This window comes from Acanthochromis polyacanthus, chromosome 21, assembly GCF_021347895.1.
Source record: "Acanthochromis polyacanthus isolate Apoly-LR-REF ecotype Palm Island chromosome 21, KAUST_Apoly_ChrSc, whole genome shotgun sequence".
NCBI lineage: Eukaryota > Metazoa > Chordata > Actinopteri > Pomacentridae > Acanthochromis > Acanthochromis polyacanthus.
The window spans coordinates 5,350,774-5,370,255 of record NC_067133.1 but is presented as its reverse complement, the minus strand read 5'-3'; the positions used below and the strand labels follow the sequence as shown (position 1 = coordinate 5,370,255).

The window sequence follows — 19,482 nt, the reverse complement described above, 5'->3', positions numbered from 1 at the left end:
ACTTTTGTCGTTTGTCTCATGTTTTTGCCATTTTGTGTTTCCTTTTTGTCTCTCTGGTGTTTTTCCCCTATTTTTGTCTACTTGTGTTTTTTGTCTGTTTTTTATCATTTTGTTTCTTTTTTTTTATTTGTGTCATTTATGTAATTTTTGTCTCGTTTTTGTCGCTATGCAACTTTTTTCATGTCTCATTTTTGTCATTTTGTGTCTCATTTTAGTAATATTTTGTCTTGGCTTTTCTTTGCCTGACTTTAGTTGTTTTAATCATAAAGTTAAATACTGTATTATTCAGTTCCAGATACCTGTGAATAAAAGTTTTGTTCCGTTTTGCAGTTGTAATGTTTAAATGACAAACTGAGGCGTAATGTTGTTGAAATTGAATTTATCTCCAGAAATTTCAGTTTTTTATTTCAAAATATAATTCCTGAAATGTGAACCGTTTCAGAAAGTACTTTTTTTTCCCCACTAAAACAAAGGAAAGATTTGGAGTTCTGGTTATTTATAGGTAATTATGCTGTGATTTTATTGGTCAGTTGAGATCAAATTGGGCTGAATGTGGAACCTGAACTAAGATGAGTTTGACATCTCTGCTTTAAAGCTTCTGTTTTTAATTTTCAAAAGAATATTCTATGGAGCTGATATGCAAAAACTGGGGAAAAAAAATCAACACTCAAATGAACTTTATTTTCGCAACGCAATTCCAAAAACTTATTAAAGCAGAAAAATACATTTCAATTCATTCAATCCCTTTCAATTGTTCTATCTTAGTCTCATTTTGTCATAGATATTTTTATTTGAACATCATTATCTGACCATATTTTTGAATTTAATAAACATTCAATATAAAACAAGAGAATAGTAAAAGGTAGATATTAAATAGAAAAAGCACAACATGTGATAGTTTCAAGTCCAGATTATTCCTGGTTAGAGCTTTTCTAGTTTGCACCCAGGTGTAATGTGTGCTTCGGGCAGTCGGGCGACACTAACCAGGAGAGTGAGATCTTTTCTGATCCACCAGAACATAGACGGGGTGAATCCCAGGTTGTCAGCGCCGTCCTGCGATTAAACGAGTGTAATTAAAAGGCTTCAACTAGTTCACACCATAAGAGCATTTTCTACTTTAACCACAAAGCATTCAAGTGAAGTCCAAAAGTCCAGGAAAAGGTATGAACAGCAGCGACACGGCGGAGTGCGCCCGAGAGGAGACAGTTTTTCTCAAGTTGCCGCCCTGTTTAAGTTGCTTCAGATTTGGGATTGTGTGCTGCTTTCCAAAATGTCCGTCAGTGATCTGTCAGAGTTCAGTCTTTGTGTGTTACCACAGTCCTCAGCTCTCAGATCTGATTCTCTGCAGCGTCGACTGGAGGATATTTCTGGTGTTACCACACAACTCCAGGGCCTTGTTGTTCCTGTGGATGGTGACAAAAAGGGTTATTCATTTATTTGTGGGTTAACTTTTTTAAAGAACAAGACTGTTGTTACTCAAACATCTAATGAAAAGCAACAAATGTATAGGAATAAAATCGGCGCAACAAAAATACAACTTAAGTCTTGATTACACTCCTGTGTGGAAAAACACACAAACAGCTGCAAACATCACAGTCACACAGATAAATCTGCACTCATCAGATCACATGACCTTCTTTCATTGCTCCAGAGTCCAATCTTTATGCTCCATAGCAAACTGAAGCCTTTTTCCTCCCATTTAGGATCACTGATCAGTGGATTTCTTAGAGCAGTTTAGTCCCAATCCCTTGAGTTCCCTTCACATTGTGCGTGTAGAAATGTTCTTACTTTCACCATTAAATACAGCCATGAGTTCTACTTTTGATTTCCTACGATCATCTAAGAGTTTGTTCCTCAAAGATGATGGTTCTCCACTATCCTTCAGGTTGTAATAATGCGTTGGACGGTTCTTAATCTGATTTGAGTAGTTATAGAAATCTCCTCAGTTGTTTTTTTTGATGCAGGTCAATAATTTGACCCTTCTGAGACAGATTAACATCCTTTCCATGACCACAGGATATGTCTTCCATCATGATTGTTTAAGAAATGAGAAGCTCCTCCCTGCTGCACAGTGATATAGTGGTTAGCACTTTCACCTTGCAGCAAGAAGATCCCCGGTTCAAATCATGTCCTGGACCTGGGATCTTTCTGCATGGAGTTTGCATGTTCTCCCTGTGCATGTGTGGGTTTTCTCCGGGTACTCCGGCTTCCTCCCACAGTCCAAAAATATGCTGAGGTTAATGGATTACTCTAAATTGCCCGTAGGTGTGAATGTGACTGTGATTGTTTGTCTGTATATGTAGCCCTGTGACAGACTGGCGACCTGTCCAGGGTGTCCTCTGCCTTCGCCCGAGTCAGCTGGGATAGACTCCAGCCCCCCGTGACCCTCTTGAGGATAAAGCGGTGTATAGAGAATGGATGGATGGATGGAAGCTCCTCACTGCATCAGCTAGAGTTAAAGAAGTTGTTGCAGCTGAAACGTATTCATCACTGCAGTAATTATCCAGTGGAAGGCTCTTACCTATTTGCTGAGTTAAATCCAGGTGGTAACTTTTTATTGAACAGACAGAGTATTTACGACATGCAGATTACTGACAAGCATGTGCTGTATCACCCTTGTAGCATAGTCGCCAAACAGACCAAAACTTTAGGTTGCACTAATGTGGAAAGTAGAACTTACCTTGAGTAGCAGTTGCTAAGCTGTCAGTTTTTTTTGTTTTTTTTATTCTATTTTTTTGCTCTTTTTTTATATTTGGCTCTTGCAGGGTTAATGCACCAGAATCCTGTAATTTCCACTTGTGGCCACAGAGGGTCGCTGTTTCACAGTGATCATTTCAATAAATAACATCAAATAAACCCATTTCAACATGATATCAGAAACCACCAGAGTGTATCCACCACCTTCACCACATGTACCGAGTGCAGAAAGAAAAATGTGTGCGCTTTATTCCTGAAGATGAGAAGGTAGTCACGGTGTTTTGTACCTGGATGCTGTCTGCTGATTGGCTCATTCTATCACGTCCTTACCGGGACATGAAGGCTTCCAGCACGGCCACGCTCTCTTTGGGGAAGTAGTCCTGTCGAACGACGTGCTCCAAGGCTTGGAGGTGGCCGGGGACCACCAGCACAGGCTTGACCTTGTCCTCGCTCTGAGCAGCCCGGAGCGAAAACAACAAAAGAGACGGGAGCATTTAAAAACAATGGAAAATGCAAGTGAGGCATGCAGACCGACAAAGGTGAAAGCTAACAAAAGAAAAGCACAATAAAAGAATGTTGTGAGTGTGTTGAGATAAAACAAACCTTAATAAGGCCGAGCAGCACTAACAAAGAAGATACAAAGTTGTATCCTTGGAAGGAAGGAGTGGTGAATGCTTTCCTTAGAACGGCATCTGAGAACAAAAATACTGCATTACAAACTGCTGTTCTAACACCGTGAACGAAGGCCAAGGAGCTTTTTCACACATCCATTTCATGAGGCAGGTGCACAGAAAGGGAAAAGTACAGACAAAAGACTTGCCCACATCGTCTAACTTAACACCAAACCCATTAGCGTTGTTTCGATGTTTCTTCATCAGGCAAACGGTTTGGCATGAAGAGAAGCCTTGTTAAATAGAGAGTGGTTGCAACTCCCCCACAAATTGAACTGAGACCTTGGTATGCCACGTACATGTTGAAGAACTGACAATAAAGCTGACTGACTTTCCTCCTTTTAAGTCAAGTCAGCTTTATTGTCAGGAAGGACAAAAGCACTGAAATGAGCAGAAACAGCCAAAGAGTCTCACCAATAGTCTCCAACACTGCGTTCTTAACGTCACTATTCTCCTCCTTGTACACAGAGGCGATCTTCAGGAAGGCTTCGGCTGTTTTTGTAGCATCCGTCACATCCACCTCGATACAGAGGAAGGAATACAGAAAAATGAATGGATCCTGTTTGTCAGCATCAAGTTAACACACAGGATGCATTTTACTAGAACTTCTGAGCTGATCTGTTTTTCAAACACATCAGTGAAGTTCTGGGGGTAAAGGGCTGAGCTGAAGGCCATGCATTCATGGAATCGTCCCGTTGTTTACCTGCTGCTCCATCAGCAATGCTCTCTTCGCCCCAAGTTTGAGCAGTTTGTCAGGAGATGGAAAGCTGAGGAAGGAAGCGACGTCTGGCGGTCGGGCTGCTGATACAGGGGTGGACAGCTGTGAGAGGAGGGACGAAGAAATGCAACTAAACTTAACCCCAGCACCAGAACAACTCATATGTGCACAGGTAATTATTAATCAATTTATATTTTTGTTAACTTTTCCCTCTAACCTTGTTGCCACTGCTTTCTTCTTCCTCCTCTTCCTCTTCCTCCTCCTCCTCTTCTATTTCCTCCTCATCCACATCTTCCTCATCCTCGTCGTCTTCTTCCTCCTCCTCCTCATCATCTTCCTCGTCATCGTCGTCTTCTGGCTCACCCTCATCATCACTGAGGAAAGTTCAGAAACACGGATCTTTAATGAGTATTTGCTTGTAGGGATGCATCGTTTAAAAGGGACGTTTTAAAGGTTGTAAGAGCTCGTTGTGAGGCAGATTGTGTTGGTTTTTAAGGCGCACATTTAACGACCCAGACACTTGGAGTAAATTTCTCAAGATTACGCAGCATGCATGAAAAGGTTGTGATGGAGACACAGTAACATCATCATCAGACATAAGAGAAGGAAATGGAGCAAGAAATATGAATTTAATTTTAAAAAACTAAACTGACTATTAAAGAGAATTAAAACAAAGTAATGCTAAGGATACTCGGACCCCCACTTCTGTTTCATTGCACTACTTCTCTTGTTTGCATTTGTTTCATAGAAATGTCTGGACTTGTAAATATACGCCACTGTTTAGCACCATCTGTCTTATTTACGTGTATAACTATTGTTAACATAATTCATTAGGTAAGTGTGTCATTTTCTAAACTGCATTTGACTTTATTTAAATGCCCTTTACTGTGTTCATAAATGAATAATACTCTGTCATTACACCCCTCCTCCCTCCGAGCCGAATATTTGGATATTCGTCATTAATTGGGCCCAAATATCCAGAGCCCAGAAGTTGCTTTTCGGGCCAGTCCTAGTCAAATATGACACAAGGAGCACCTGATTAGACTTTGGAGGTGATGCGGCTTACAGTCTGGGTCCACGGATTTGTCAAAGATTTCTGTATCATTGTGGGACACCGGCACGGAAACACTGGTGTCGATTTCTGATGCCGCTCATAATGTGTCTTTCAAATTATAAAAGGACATGTTAACTAGGTTAAAAAGAAACTCGATCGTGAATTGTCAGACAGCTTAAGATCTCGATTTGATATTTTTTCAAAGAACACCTGTCGGTCCAGTCAGCTGTAGCATCTAATTAATAACAAATCTGATGATGTTTGGGGGGCGGGTTTGCTCACAGAAAGTGTGAATATCCATCATAGTCAACCATAACGAGTAGAGATTTTTAATCAACCAGATGTCGTCATGGGTGAGCAATTCCTCAGATTGTTCACCTGAATAGGAATTTTTTTAAGTTAAAACATTATAGTCTATACAGAGCCATAGAATAGTATTCTGACTATGCTCCTGGCCTCTCTGACTCAAGCAGGACACAAAAATACAGAGAAAGGATGGATTTCCTGAACTACAAACACTGGAGTTATAGTATGACGGGAAATACCTGAGTGATCCTAGAATGTTCATGCCTTCCATTATGTCTTTCACAGCTTTGCAACCATCTTCTCCTAGACAGTTACCTGAACACCAAAGACACAGTTTTACACAGTGGATTCAGGGAAGTCAAGTTCAGCAAAAACATCTGTCAATAACATCTGTACTGCTTAAACATGAACTCTCCATATTGTGATACTCAAAATACATTAAAACATACATAAATCTTTATGAAATATCAATGTGTGAAAAGCAGAGTTGGCTCTTTGCAGGTTTGTACCATTTAGATCCAGTTTCTCCAGCTGGTCTTTGTCTTTTACGGCCTGTGCCACGGCAACAGCGGCTTCCTCTGTGATCTCACCGTACGACAGATTAAGTTCCTGGTAAAGATAAAAAAACATTTAGGGGAAGACCAACGCCAAACAAAACTAAGAAGAAGAAACATAAATGCCTTTTATAATAACAACTAGCACACAGATGATCGAGATCTACAGGTGTTTGGCCAGGTTATATCCACATCTGTCCAGACTCCAAACATTCACAGATTCTCCACCAACACTGTGTCAATGCAGCTTATTGCTATTCTGAGAGAATAGGCCTCTCTAGAACTTGTAATAAAAGGAGGCAGTCACTCACCTTGAGGATTGGCAGCCCCTCTGATACAGTTTCTGCAATAGCTTTGGCTCCTGCTGGGCGAACCAGACAGTCGCCAAAGTTTATCACCTGGATGTTGCGGAGATGTTTCAGGGCCTGTGAGGACACACATTACAGGCTGCAGTTTCACTAAAATCAAACCGTTAAAAAGGGAATTATTGGTCTGAAAAACAAAAAATTGTGGTGGAACTATTGGTTATAAGAGGCCAGTGGTGCCATTGTTGTGTTGCGTCTGAAAGCCCCGTTGCATCACGACAACTGAAGGAAGCACGCCAATAAATTCATCTTAATGTTGCTGCTAATGAGTCCAGCAGATATGCAAATACATAACTCCATACCAAGACTTACACTACAGACATTATTACATAATATAAAATTAATTCCTATGTCGGTCTATATGTTCTGTCTTTCAGCTGGCTGTGCAGTTCTCCTGCCCACAGGTGGCCAAAAAAAGAATAAAAATCTATGTCCACAATAATTCGTGAGCATTTCACAGACAGGAATAGATACTATATGCTAACAGTAGGGATGTCCCATGCTGGCTTTTTGGCCAATAAAAGATATGCCGATATGGTCCAACTCTCAATTTCCGATTCCGATGTCAACCGATACCGATATATGTGGCTATTTAACTAATTTTAGGAAGCATCACATATGTCCTGGCGTGGAATTAACACATCATGCCTAATTTTTGTGTGATACCCCACTTTCCAAATGTAAACACGGTCTGTACAAAATAAGAAAACTATTTCAACTTAAGTTATGGAAAAAATGCCATATTTATGCCATTTTTTTTAACTGTCTAAACAACACTTCACACTCTCCATCTCTCCCTCTATGAGTCCGGTAAATGCCAGTAAATTCCAGGCATTATTTTATCGGTTTTCATGATAGGCAAAAAACCCCGATAACGATACTGACCGATATTCCTTTTTTATGCCAATATCGGCTGATATTATCAGACATCCCTAGCTAACAGTCATGATCCGAATGCCGTAGGTCCCCGTACCTGAGCCATGGCGATAGCCCCCTTCTCAGTAAAAGTGTTGTCGTTGAGGTTGAGAATTTTAAGTCCTGCGTTGTGTTGCATTGCTGTGGCCAGAGCCGTCACACCGGGGTGATTGATGCCATTCTGGGGCATGTGAACCTCCTCCAGGCTGCCCATTAACTGAGAACACAAGAACCCTTTTTCAGATATACAGTTTGAACAAACGTTTTTATACATTCGTAAAGATTGTGTATTTCACAACAGTCTTGAGTTTCCTGTGATGGAATCGTTGAAACTTATGGTTGTTTCAAATATTTATTATAGATCTTCTAAGCAAATGATAAAATCTGATGGGTCAAAAATATACATACAGCAACCTGAACTATCAGTTTTGAAGAAGTAGAAAGCTGTGGTAATCAAATTTTCTTCGTGGCACGGTCTCTTCATTTCTTGTGACTGATTAAAATTGAGTTCAGCTGAGTTAAGCTCTACTGTAAGTGACCTGTAGGGAGGGAAAGTTTAAAAGATGTACGCTCCACAACTGCTCCGATGGAACAAAAATGTAGCTCAACAATGTGGTATTCATCAGAGTGGACTTTGCTGTATTTTCTCACAACACACCGAAAGCCTAAGTAGTGGTTAGTCCTGTACCTGGAAGGCCTGAGCGAGGGCAGTGGCCCCATCATTTTCCAGTCGGTTCCTTCCTGCGATAAACACCTTCAGGCTGAGCGGGGTGCCGTCTGAGCTGGATTTTTTATGGCACTGCATCAAGGAAGCTGCCAAGATCTGAGGAGTTCCAACAAGAGTCGAAAAAAGTAAGATTTCATACATTCTACAAAGCATTTGCATTTATCTCTTTATTTCTAATAAAGATGCCATTATCTAACAATGTAGATAGCCATGTCTCATCTCCTGACTTACTTTGCCACCACCAATGCCCATGCCACAGTTGTTGAGCCGTAACTCCTGCAACGAGTAGCAGGCTGTACTCTTGAGCAAATTCTCGATGCCCCTCACCCCATCTGGTCCAAAGGCGTTGTCACTGAGGTCTATGACAGTAAGCCTGGCACCTGCCAGCATCACAGCATCACCCAGTGCATTCTACGAAAGAAAGAAAGAAAGAAAGAAAGAAAGAAAGAAAGAAAGAAAGAAAGAAAGAAAGAAAGAAAATTGTAGGATAAGCAACAGCCTGTAATATGGTAGTAACTTCTGACTGGAAACCTAAACTTGGACTTCTGGATAATAACACTAATACTAATAGTAATTCAGAAGAAGTGCATTACCAGGGCAGGTGGAATCTCAGATCGAAGGCGCCCTGTGAACATGTCACTCCAATAACAGCGCTAAAAGTGAGAGAACAAAGAAAAACAGTGTCAAGGTAAACCAAAGCAAAATGTTGAATGCATTTCATATTCAATCAGCTACAGACTTCCTGACTATAATTTTCAATCTAAAGTATTGCTGGGCGATATAGCTAGAAAAATCACAGTAACTTTTTTATATCAGTCGATATTAGCGACAATTATCAAATTTAAAAAGGTTAGGAGGAAAAAACATGCTGTTAGCCGAGTTATTAAGGGTCACATGTAAGGATTACACTGCAACACCGTTTTGAATAAGTTACTATTACACAGCATAATGTGATCATTAAAATGTAAAATTAAAAAATTATTATTTACACCAAAATTAAGCGCAACCATTGAACAAATCACTTTATATATATTTCCAGTGCTGCATGAGTGGCAGCCTGTTACAGCAGCTCCTTGTGCAATTCATTGTGTAAATATTATTAAATTTGTGTTGATAGTATCCTTGTGTTTTTCAGGTTTTCATATTTATATTGTATATATCTTATGTGTTTAATCTATAGATGTGTTCTCTTGATTTTTTTTACTGTTATTTTGCTGCTGTAACGTTCCAAATTTCCCCTTGTGGGACGAATAAAGGATGTTATATTCTGTTCTAGACGTGATTGTTGCAGCGTTGGGAGTGTTAAATTCGAGTTTCTTCTGGCGTGCAAAAACTTCTGCCGGACGTTTCAACAGATTGATCTTGTTTCTCCTCCCACTTGTTACACTGGTAATGAAAATTATCTGCACCTGATCCATCATCATAGAAGGCAGAGTCTCTGTGCTGCATCAAGCTACAGGTGTGAGAAATCTGTTCTGATCAGGAAGGTGAAATTGCATTTCTTCTTAATGTCACGCTTGGTGTTTATGCAACCAAACCACTATCTAGAACTGCATAAAAATTCGACTTGCGGATCCTCTGTTGACCGTTTTCTTACATCTACCGAAGAAATGCCAGCTGATAATTTCATTTGTTATAGTTTTACCGCCCAGGCCTGATCTGAAGTATGACATACTACAGCTGAAACTGGCTGCTTTAATTAGATTTAAAAAATAACATGCTAGTGCTCCAATAATCTATTAATCATTTAAGTAATAAATGCCAAACATTTTCCAACTTATATGTGTTGTGTGACAGATAGATATGCATGTTTTTGCATAATCTGTCTGCTTCTGTAATAGTCTGTCTACACACCCTTTGACTTCAGGAAATTGTGTGGATAAGTGTATATCTATGAAAACATGCAACATTTCCTAGTTCCAGTGTTATAAAAGTGATGAATGCAACTGAACAATTCAAAACTGGAATGATCAAAACGGTATGAAGCAAACAAAATGAGAAACCTTGAACTCGCTCTTTGTCTCCAGGGCCTTAGCGATGGCTTGTGCTGCCTCCACACCAACAGTGTTCCCTTCCAGTCTCAGCGCATGTAAACCCTGAAAGTCCTGAATCTTCTTCACGATCTCCTCCACTGGAGACGGGTATGAGATTAAAGGGTTATAGGTGTAGACAGTTTAGTGTGATTATTACCCAATTAAACTAGTTAAGTGTCAACGCTTAGGATATAAGACAGAAATAATGTAGTCCAGGTGAGACTCACCTGACTGGACATCATCCAGCTTCCTTCCCTGCCCTTTGTAACTCAGCTCCCCATCCTCAACTCCAGTTTTGGCCAGAGAGTCGGCCAACTGCGCAACAATGTCTGTCGCCATTGTGGCACCTGAGGACCAAAAACTTCATTTACTTTTTTTCATTATAATTAATCTGCAAACAGTGGCAGAACTGGGGTCCCTCAGCTCCAGGGAGCACACAAACAAAATCAAATCATGCAGTTCTTTATAAATAGTTTTTACACCTCAGTGTGTCTTGACTAATGAGCAACTTCTGTTTCAATCAAAACTAAAAGCACAATGACTTAAAATACTGTCATTTTTTTTCCTGCATTTTAAAATTCAAGTGATGTTTACTTCCATACTTTGAAGCTTTTTTGAAAAGGTCAACTGTCTTTGACTGAGGCTCACTGAATCATAACTTCTTTTAAATCATTTCCTAAAATCCACTTTTATAGACTTGCCTTTAAGTAAAGTTCTCTTTTATCACTCTCTGTCTTTGTATTCTTTTTAAAAACTGTTCACTGCTTGTAGTGACCTCCTGATCTTAATGTACTTCTATCTTTTATTTTCTCTTCAGCTTCTCTTAACCCCCTTGTGTAATGTTGTCCTTTAAACCAGCTTTTAATTAGCTATCCATTCTTCATCTTGAATTTCTGTTGGGATAAATAAAGTGTCTATCTCATACATTTTTGTCATTTTTTATGTTCTACCTGTCAAAGCATTTTGTGAATGTTCTGCTTAAAGGTACTATACAAATAAAGTTATTACTACTTTTCATGAATGTCATTTAACTCGAAAACATAAAGATATGCAGGAACTTTCTGACAACAAAACACACACATATACATTTATCAAGTCTTGCAATGTAATTTCACATCATGTCTCAGTAACACAAGTACTTTGCACCACTGATCTGCTATAGATTCAAACATCTTGATTACTCTGCCAGCCGTTTATCACCTGTTGATGATTCACAAACATGCAAATGATAACTGTTGGTAGTCACAAATTAACAGGGGCCCACACTGTAATGTTGCAGAAGATAGAGAAGAACGTGCACACAGATAAATCCACAGTAACCACCAGAGCATGCAGCATGGCATTTACACCATCACACCTAAGTAGGAGTTTTCTTTTTAGCTCAGAAGTGCAAATAGTGGTCATTACAATGCACACATTTAACACATAAATGGTCCAGAAACGGTTAACAAAACCTACCACGATGACTGCTTGTTTATAGTCCTATAAAACCATGTCAGAAACCTTATCAATTGCGGATCAATGTGGCTGTTGTCAATGTTTTATGAAGCGAATTTTGGTCACGATACGACGAATCTGCCACTATAAACATTTGGAGTTTGTTCAGCGAGACGAGATGATCAGTTAAACTGCAAGACCAGCATTAAACAAAACCTGCTGATCGCGCTGTTTTGCTGAATGAGTCCGGCTGCTATTTAATTCATAGACTTGGGACTCACTGTCTGTATGTCTAGTGTCAGGTTTGGGGAAAATCCTGGAGCTCCTCGGTATTAAATGTTTACTTTAACGAAATATCTGAAGTCGAACATTATTACTTCAGAGTCCAAATTGACTAAAAACATGTATTGCGAATGCTCCTTCAACACATAGGGCCAGTCGACGGGTGTATGTGCCTATCTCCCTCTGTTCACCGGGATTTTCGGTTGTTTACAGGTCGCGTTTTCTAGTAAACAACCGGCGGTTAGCATTAGTTGACGGCTAACGTTATGCTAGCACTCATAGCGGTTAAGTGTCCGTGAAGCTGACATGGTCGTTAGTGGCTTCTGGCAGGTCCAGAAGCAGAAATAATACATCCTGTTTAATAGTAAATACTCCAAACCTTGAACTCACCCGTTGGGTAAGAGCTCATAAAATGGAAAACTGGTTAGCTAGCTAGCTAGCTAGCTAGCACGGGTATGTCAACGTGAGGCAGAGCGTGGTTGTAGCTCGGCCCCTCCGGTTGGTCATGTTAATAACATTGGTGTGTCTACAGTACCGTTAGCCCGCTCCACGGTTTAAATTAATTACGCACACTTAAATCTGGGACTCAGGTTTACAGTGGTTAAGCCACACTAGAAGTGAATATTATCTTTACCACAACACTGCTGTGCTGATTCAGTCCAGTCCAGACACACTCCCGCCCGTCGCCGTTGTTCAAAACCTAATCTAGAACACTACACGACTTGACTACAGTAGAGCGCCGAGTCAAGGGACTTGTAGTTCAATTGGACTACAACGGTACGTTCATGGCTGCTCTCCAAAGCTTCATTTTGTCGGAAAATAATTGTCTTTAACCGGATCAATATATAATTGAGGGGTTTTTGAAGTCCATGGGATATATCTGGCATACATTTTTATTAGAAATAAACATTTTTTATAATTGTTTTTTACAAATTCCATAATTGTTTATCGTGGAAACATTCACTTAGCTATTAATAAAAAATGACTGGATATCACTGAACTGTCAACTAAATAACTGTCCAAATATAATAACAACCAACTTCTAATTAGAATGAATGAATGAATGCTTTATTTCAGTTACAAAACTACAGTACAATAATTTGATTTTGTGCATTCAGTTAACAAAAAAATTATACATTCTTACAGGAACCTTTTTTCTTTTTTTCTCTCACTCCTCCTCCCCTCCTCCTCTCCCAAAAAGAGAAAAGAAGATGAAAAGAAAACAAAAAACAACAAAAAATCAAACACAAACAAGCAAATACATGCTTTTATATATATATATATATATATATATATATATATATATATATATACACACACATACAATAATAGTTTTTACAATTCTGTAACTGAATAATAATAAAATGAGCTCTTTCAAAAATTGTTTTGCTTGCGTTCTTTTTATGAAGTTGAGATAATCACGACAGATATTTCTTTTTTGGCAATATATGGCCAAATTGTCTTTTTTGGCAATATATTGATACAAAATCGAGACTATTTTTTGTCATTTTGTTTCTTTTGTTGTCATTTTTGTCTCATTTGTGTCATTTTTGTAATTTTTTGTCCCGTTTTTGTTGACTTTTTTGCCGCTTTGTAAGTTTTTAATGAAATTGTTTTGCCTTTTTTGTTTTGTGTCGTTTGTCTCATTTTTGTCATTTTATTTCTCGATTTTGTCATTTTGTGCCTTATTTTTGCAATATTTTGACTTGTTTTTGTTGTTTTTTTTGTCTTTTTTAGTTGTTTGTCTCATGTTTTTGTAGTTTTGTTTCTTTTTTGCCATTTTTGTCTTGTTTGTGTGATTTTTGTCTACTTTTTTGTTTCATTTCATGTCGTTTGCTTCATTTTTTTTGTCATTTTGTTTCTTTATTTTGCTGTGATTTAACTGGTCCCACTTCAGACCAAATTGGGCTGAATGTGGCCCCTAAACTAAAATGAGTTTGACACCCCTGCTTTATTGCCCCAGGACCAGCTGCCCCTGCACCCCATCCACCCACCCCTCAGGAACTGCTCTGATGTCTCCCCACCCCCGGGGCATGCATATCTCATACATACCCCTTCCTGCATACTTATCAGACTCTCCCTTTCCACCGTCTGTGAGAGAGATGGGAATTTTGAGCAACTATTGTTCTGGATCAGTGTGTCTCCACCTTTCTGGGGTGAGGGTTGTTTGAAGAAGACCCAGACATCGATCTCCAGGCACCGCATCCTTACTGCCCCTGTCTCCAGCTTTCCTGTTGAAAGAGTGTAGATATTGTAAAAAAAAAAAAACGTTATAAAAAGACAACCAGTATCACTGAAGGGAAGCTAGTTCTACAGAGAATCCCACGGTCCGTAAGTTAGAGTTAATTTAAACACAAGACACTCAGTAAGAACCTGAAACTAACAGAAAATAAAACTTTTGTCGTTTGAGTGTCTGAAATAAATCAATCAGAAAATACAAGCAATTTGAGTGTCTGAAATATACTATATTTTTAAATCTTGTCTTAAAACCCACTTTAATTCCCTGGCTTTCCATCCAGCATGAAACATTTATTTTATTTGTTTTCAGTGCTTTTATTGTGTATTTCTGATTTTATCTGTTTTAGTGCCTTTATTGTGTATTTCTTTGTTTTTGTTTTTAGTGCTTTTGTTGTGCATTTCTGGTTTAATTTGTCTTGCTCTGGATGTACAGCACTTTGTTTCAATCTGTGGTTGATTAAAGTGCTGTATGAATAAAGTTGAAATGGATTGAATATCAGGCAGAAAATAAAAATTGACTGTCTTTTAACCACAAAAGTTTCAACGGTTAAAAAAACACATACTTTGAACAACAGATTTCGTTCTTAAATGCAAATGTATTTAATTCTGAAATAGTTCTTAAATGCAAACGTATGCAAATAAAAGCTGAGGGGTGCAAGAATGATGTCACGGTTTTATTGTCCTTTGTTTGGTCTTTAAAAGCCCGTCTTTTCTCACTTCTGCAGCCAAACGCTAAACTTTCCTCAAAGCTCCAAACTTTCCAGACCTCCAAAATGGAAAACGGTACGTAGCTTTATTTTCTACACTTTATCTGATGACCTGCTGTTTCTAAAAAATCCGTGTTTTACAGACTTCTGTGGCTCTTTTTTCTTGTTGTTCCAATTAATTACTCCAAGAATCACACAATTTACTCACTTACCCATTCTCCGAAATGGACAAAATAGAAATCTGCACAGACGAAGGAGTCCAAAACGATCCTCCGAAGAACCAGCAGACTTCGGTGGACCTCAACAGCCTCATCGGCGACCAGGACCCCACGACGGAAACGGAGCAGGTCGCTGAAGTTTCAGAGAGCCTCTCGGTGGAAGATCCACAAACCGTGCCGGGAGCCTCGACTTTTCGGGTTCTTCAGGATCCATCTCCGCCTCCTGAGGCCCCCGCCGGTCCCTCAGCTCCACCGTCTCCTCACGGTCCAGCGGAACGTCCTCTTTCTCCGGCCGGGTCCTCCGCCTCCTGGAGCACCGAGAGGAGCAGGTCCAGATCCCGGAGTAGATCCAGGAGCAGCAAAAAGTCCCGTCGAAACGGTAAGCTTGGCTAACATAGATAGGAATATTCCATTCAGGGGTGTCAAACATGCGGCCTGAGGGCCAAAAGCGGCCCACCAGAGGGTCCAATCGGGACCACTTTGTAAAGTGTAAAAATTCCAGAGAAGACATTAACTGCAGATTGTACATTAGTAGAACTATAAATTTAAAATAATTTGTAGACTATGACTAATTGTTTTGATCATAAAGTACAGATTGTTCATTGTTCTTTTGTGTCTCATTTTTGTAATATTTTGTCTTGCTGTTGTTTTTAAGTCTGACATTTGTGGTTTGTTTTATGTTTTTGTGGTTTTGTGTTTCCTTTTTGTCTCGTTTGTGTTTTTTGTTGTTTTTTTTTGTCATTTTGTGTTTTGCTTTATTTACTGTTTTGTGTGTTGTTTTTGTCATTTGGTGTTTTTTGTCTCACTTGTGTAGTTTGAGTATTTTGCTCATTTTTTGTTTCTTTTGTTGTCATTTGTCTAATTTTTTGTCATTTTATTTCGCGATTTTGTCGTTTTGTGCCTTATTTTTGAAATATTTTTGTCTTTTTTAGTTGTTTGTCTCTTGTTTCGTAGTTTTATTTCCTTTTTGCCATTTTTCTCTTGTTTGTGTGATTTTTTTGAGTCTTGTCCACTTTTTTTTCGCTTTTTTGTTTAATTTCGTGCCGTTTGTCTAACTTTTTGCTCTATTTTACCGTGATTTTAGAGTTTTATTATTACTTTAAGAAGGCAACTTGTTCCTATGCCAAGTCATATTGAATCTGTTGTTTAAAAACTTTAGCAATTTGAGTGTCTAAAATATATCAATCACAAAATAAGAACTGACAGTCTTTTAACCAGTGAGTGTCTGAAACAAATCATTCTGAAAATAAAACTATTGCAATTTGACTGATTGAAATATATCACAATATAAAACTTCAGCAATATTTTTATGCCTATTATTGATTCTGTTCTTTAAATGTGTTTTAGATTTTATTACTTTCACTTTTGTTAGTCCTAATTTTTAGAATGCAACTTGTTCCTGTGCTAAATCATATTGAAGCTTTTGTGTAAATAGTTGTACGTCTAACACAGAATTATTATTTTGTTCGTCCTTGCTTTGATGGTAAAACTTGTTCCGTCTCTCTCAGGCGGTCGAAGGGAGTCTTCGAGAAGAGACAGGAGGAGGTTTTCAGTAAGAAGAGACAGAAGAGGGTCAGCCAGACGACACCGATTATCGTGTTGCCGCTGTAAAAAGATTGATGCGCTGTTGATGAAAATGGGAAATGAACTTATGCACACTGCATCTGCAACTGTATCAGCCTTGAAACCATTCTATCACATTTGAGGTGTTTTTGTTGTTGTTTAGGTTTGTTTCAAGTCATATTGTAAACAAGGTGTGATATTAAAGTAACCATGGCTAAAAATGTAAGTGACTGGTTGAATGAATAATAAACCTTAAACCAAGAACCTTTTGACGCGGAGGAACTTGTTGATTCTCATTCCATCACACCCACTGATTTTCACGATTTATTAAATAATGATGCAGAGAGTGACGACTCACATTTTCATAATTTACTAAACCCTCAATCCATCATATCAAGCGATTTTCACAACTTATGAACCCTCCTGTTGCCCTCAAAAAATATTGTTTCCTTGTCTGAAAAAAAAAATCAAAAAATTCCCAAAATTTCTGAAAATTTGCAAAACCTTCAGGAAGAAAATTCCAATAAGTCCTTAAAAGTTTCACTGAAAAAAATCCCTGAAATTTGGCAAAAAAATTCCTGTAAACATTTTCAAAAAATGAGTAAAAATCTTCCAAATAAGCCTAGAAAAATCTAAAGTGATTCCATATAAGTAAGTAAGTAAATAAGTTTAAGTTTAATTTAGGTCATCATTAGACTGGACTGTCTAACTGTGGCTGCTCTTCCTGGAGTCTTTGCTTTTAAATTTCATACCTTTTCCAGACATATACTGTATAGGCACAAATTTGCTCCATGGTTCTGATTCATAATCTGTCCTTTATTAATCGTAGTGCTAATAATAAAGTAAAAAAAAAAAAAAGAATGATATAGAAGTCATGTATTTAAATGTTTTGACTTATTCATACAGGCAACATTCCTGCTGATCCATGTCCACAGAGTATGAGGTGTTGAATTCATTGAAAACACAGACCGCCCCCTAACAAAGACATGAGGGGTGGACAGTGATGTGGTATGTCATGATTCCATGTTACATCCTTCATGAATATGGGTTGCTAACTGTACCTTTTGTTCAAATTTTCCGGGTCTCCCTCAAACAAGTCATGGGACAAAACAACCCTCATCTACAGAGGTGGAGACACACCAATGCCAAATTCTCACCTCCCCCTCAAAGACTGTTAAAACTCTATCACAGGATGCAGGGAGGGAGAGACACGTCCTGAGGGTGGAGGAGAACCACAGCTGTTCCTGCTGTGAGGTATGGAGGGAGAGGGTCATTAAGATTACATCTGACCCTGGTGGGTGGGTGAGACCTGGTCCTAGTGGGGGGTGGGCACCTGTTGCAATAACGATAGAGCTGATTTGCTTATAAGAACAACTGGAGCATTTTATCCCACTCTGAGGTGTTTGCACAGGCGGTTGTTCTTCTTGTTGTCTTCTTTTGTGCCCTTTCTCTTCCTTTTCTTACTTTTTGAACACTGTCCAGGCTCTTTGGAGAACAGACACAGGACGGATATGGGAAGTTGTCTTTGTGCTTTGCAGTCGCCGAGTCTCCAGGAGTTTGTCAGCAGAGCAGTACATAAATGATCAGTGCACAAGTTCCTGCAATCAAACTCCATACGGTAGGGCTTGGTCCTGCGGTACTCCTGTCTCTGCCGTCTCAGGAAGCACCGGAGTCTGCATTTAGAGAAGCTGAGCTGGAGCCTGCAGCTGTTAAAGTACGACAGACAATCCACCACATGACCACAGATCATCAGAGCCCATCTTGCTAGTCCATTTGATCATACTGCTGATGATGGTATGGGATTTCGTTGCCAATCCCAAGGCCACTGGCAAAATGTTATCCCAATCAGCTACAGTTGGCAACAAGCAAGATGTAGAACAATCCTGTTTACTAAGAAATGCTGTTTTCAACTGTTTAGAGTGGATGGCAGACAGCGCATTTGGTTTCAAACGCGAGGGAGAGACAAAGAGAGGCCAATGGAGGCAGAAAAATGTTGGTACAAGCAAAGACATGTCATGAACAAAACACAAATCTGCTTACCATCATTGGCCGTCTCAGATCCCAGCACCCATGATCGTCCCCTTCATTCAAGACAATCTCCCGAAAATGCTCCAGCCCCACCGATGTTCTGCAGCCTCACCAGACACATCATCAATCCAACATCTGTGCTCTTTGGATGGACGGATCCGACAAAGTGATCCTGTCCCTCAAAATGTCCACCAACCCATTCAGGAAGAGCAGGAACATTTCATGGTTAGCATCAACATACAGTCCATCCATAACTGGTTGTTTGATGGTATCCATTCTCTTGTAGATATGTTGGGTTTTGCATCAAAAAATAGATAAGACTTTAATAAAATATTTCATGCTTTGTTTAAAGTTTTGTTCAGTACAAGACCTAATTGAGGAGATACCACTAGAGGTCAGAGGAGAACAGCAAATGGTAAACTCCTGAGCCGAAATTCATTGTCACAGACATCAACATCTTACAATAGTTAGTTTACAGTGATTTATTTTATATTTAGTATGAATAAGCAAGAGTGCAAACATCATATTAAGGGTGAGTTTGGGATAGTTTAGTGGGACCCAGCAGTATTTGTCCCAGAAATCTGGGACAAATCTATCTGTTGATACTGGAAGTTTTGTAGCTGCTGAAATTGCATTTCAAATTTTTTTTTCTGATCCTCTCTTTTTTTTGTTCTTTTGTTCTCAAGCCCAAGTCTCATTTTTGTAAGTGTCCCGCTTTTACAGCCAAGTCTGCTTTTTAAAGAGACTTGCATTCCAATGATTTTCTTCTCTTTTGTCCTCATTCACGAGCACCAAAAAATATTGTTAATAATTTCCTTGTCTGAAAAAAATCCAAAAAATCGGCAAAAAATCCCCAAATTTCTGAAAATTTTCAAAACCATCAGGAAGAAAATTCCAATAAATCCTTAAAAATTTCCCTTAAAAGTTTTATTTAAAAAAAACAAACAAATTTGGCAAGAAAATTCTTGT

General features: G+C 38.9%; 1 protein-coding gene and 2 long non-coding RNA genes across 5 annotated transcripts; 1 reads left to right on the top strand and 2 right to left on the bottom strand.

Moving 5' to 3' along the window:
• Nucleotides 1-660: 660 nt before the first annotated feature.
• On the bottom strand, nucleotides 661-12,520 carry rangap1a (RAN GTPase activating protein 1a). Of its 3 annotated transcripts, none has more exons than XM_022218525.2 (16): nucleotides 12,394-12,520; nucleotides 10,268-10,387; nucleotides 10,011-10,138; nucleotides 8,601-8,660; nucleotides 8,239-8,418; nucleotides 7,969-8,103; nucleotides 7,339-7,497; nucleotides 6,312-6,425; nucleotides 5,956-6,055; nucleotides 5,686-5,761; nucleotides 4,304-4,460; nucleotides 4,072-4,188; nucleotides 3,783-3,888; nucleotides 3,301-3,389; nucleotides 3,028-3,149; nucleotides 661-1,403 (listed from the first exon to the last, which is right to left on the bottom strand). In XM_022218525.2, the coding sequence occupies exons 2-16, from the start codon at nucleotides 10,377-10,379 to the stop codon at nucleotides 1,322-1,324; spliced, it is 1,737 nt and encodes a 578-aa protein (XP_022074217.2). In that variant the 5' UTR covers nucleotides 10,380-10,387; nucleotides 12,394-12,520; the 3' UTR covers nucleotides 661-1,321. The 3 variants fall into 3 exon arrangements, with proteins under 3 accessions (XP_022074217.2, XP_051797104.1, XP_051797103.1); XM_051941144.1 differs by lacking the exon at nucleotides 12,394-12,520 and adding an exon at nucleotides 12,150-12,353 and having other exon boundaries at nucleotides 2,985-3,149; XM_051941143.1 differs by lacking the exon at nucleotides 12,394-12,520 and adding an exon at nucleotides 12,150-12,352.
• Nucleotides 12,521-13,600: 1,080 nt separating this feature from the next.
• On the bottom strand, nucleotides 13,601-15,038 carry LOC127531553 (uncharacterized). The gene is made up of 2 exons (XR_007938685.1): nucleotides 14,917-15,038; nucleotides 13,601-13,990 (listed from the first exon to the last, which is right to left on the bottom strand). It is a non-coding gene; the product is annotated as an uncharacterized LOC127531553 (long non-coding RNA).
• Nucleotides 14,499-16,755, top strand: LOC110945449 (uncharacterized). The gene is made up of 3 exons (XR_007938684.1): nucleotides 14,499-14,780; nucleotides 14,942-15,301; nucleotides 16,431-16,755. It is a non-coding gene; the product is annotated as an uncharacterized LOC110945449 (long non-coding RNA).
• Nucleotides 16,756-19,482: the final 2,727 nt, after the last annotated feature.

Coding starts and splice junctions, on each gene's coding strand:
- rangap1a (XM_051941143.1), bottom strand. Junction 10,139..10,267: donor GCTGGATGATGTCCAGTCAG/GTGAGTCTCACC, acceptor ACCCGTCTCCAG/TGGAGGAGATCGTGAAGAAG. Junction 6,426..7,338: donor GGGCTATCGCCATGGCTCAG/GTACGGGGACCT, acceptor GTGTCCTCACAG/GCCCTGAAACATCTCCGCAA.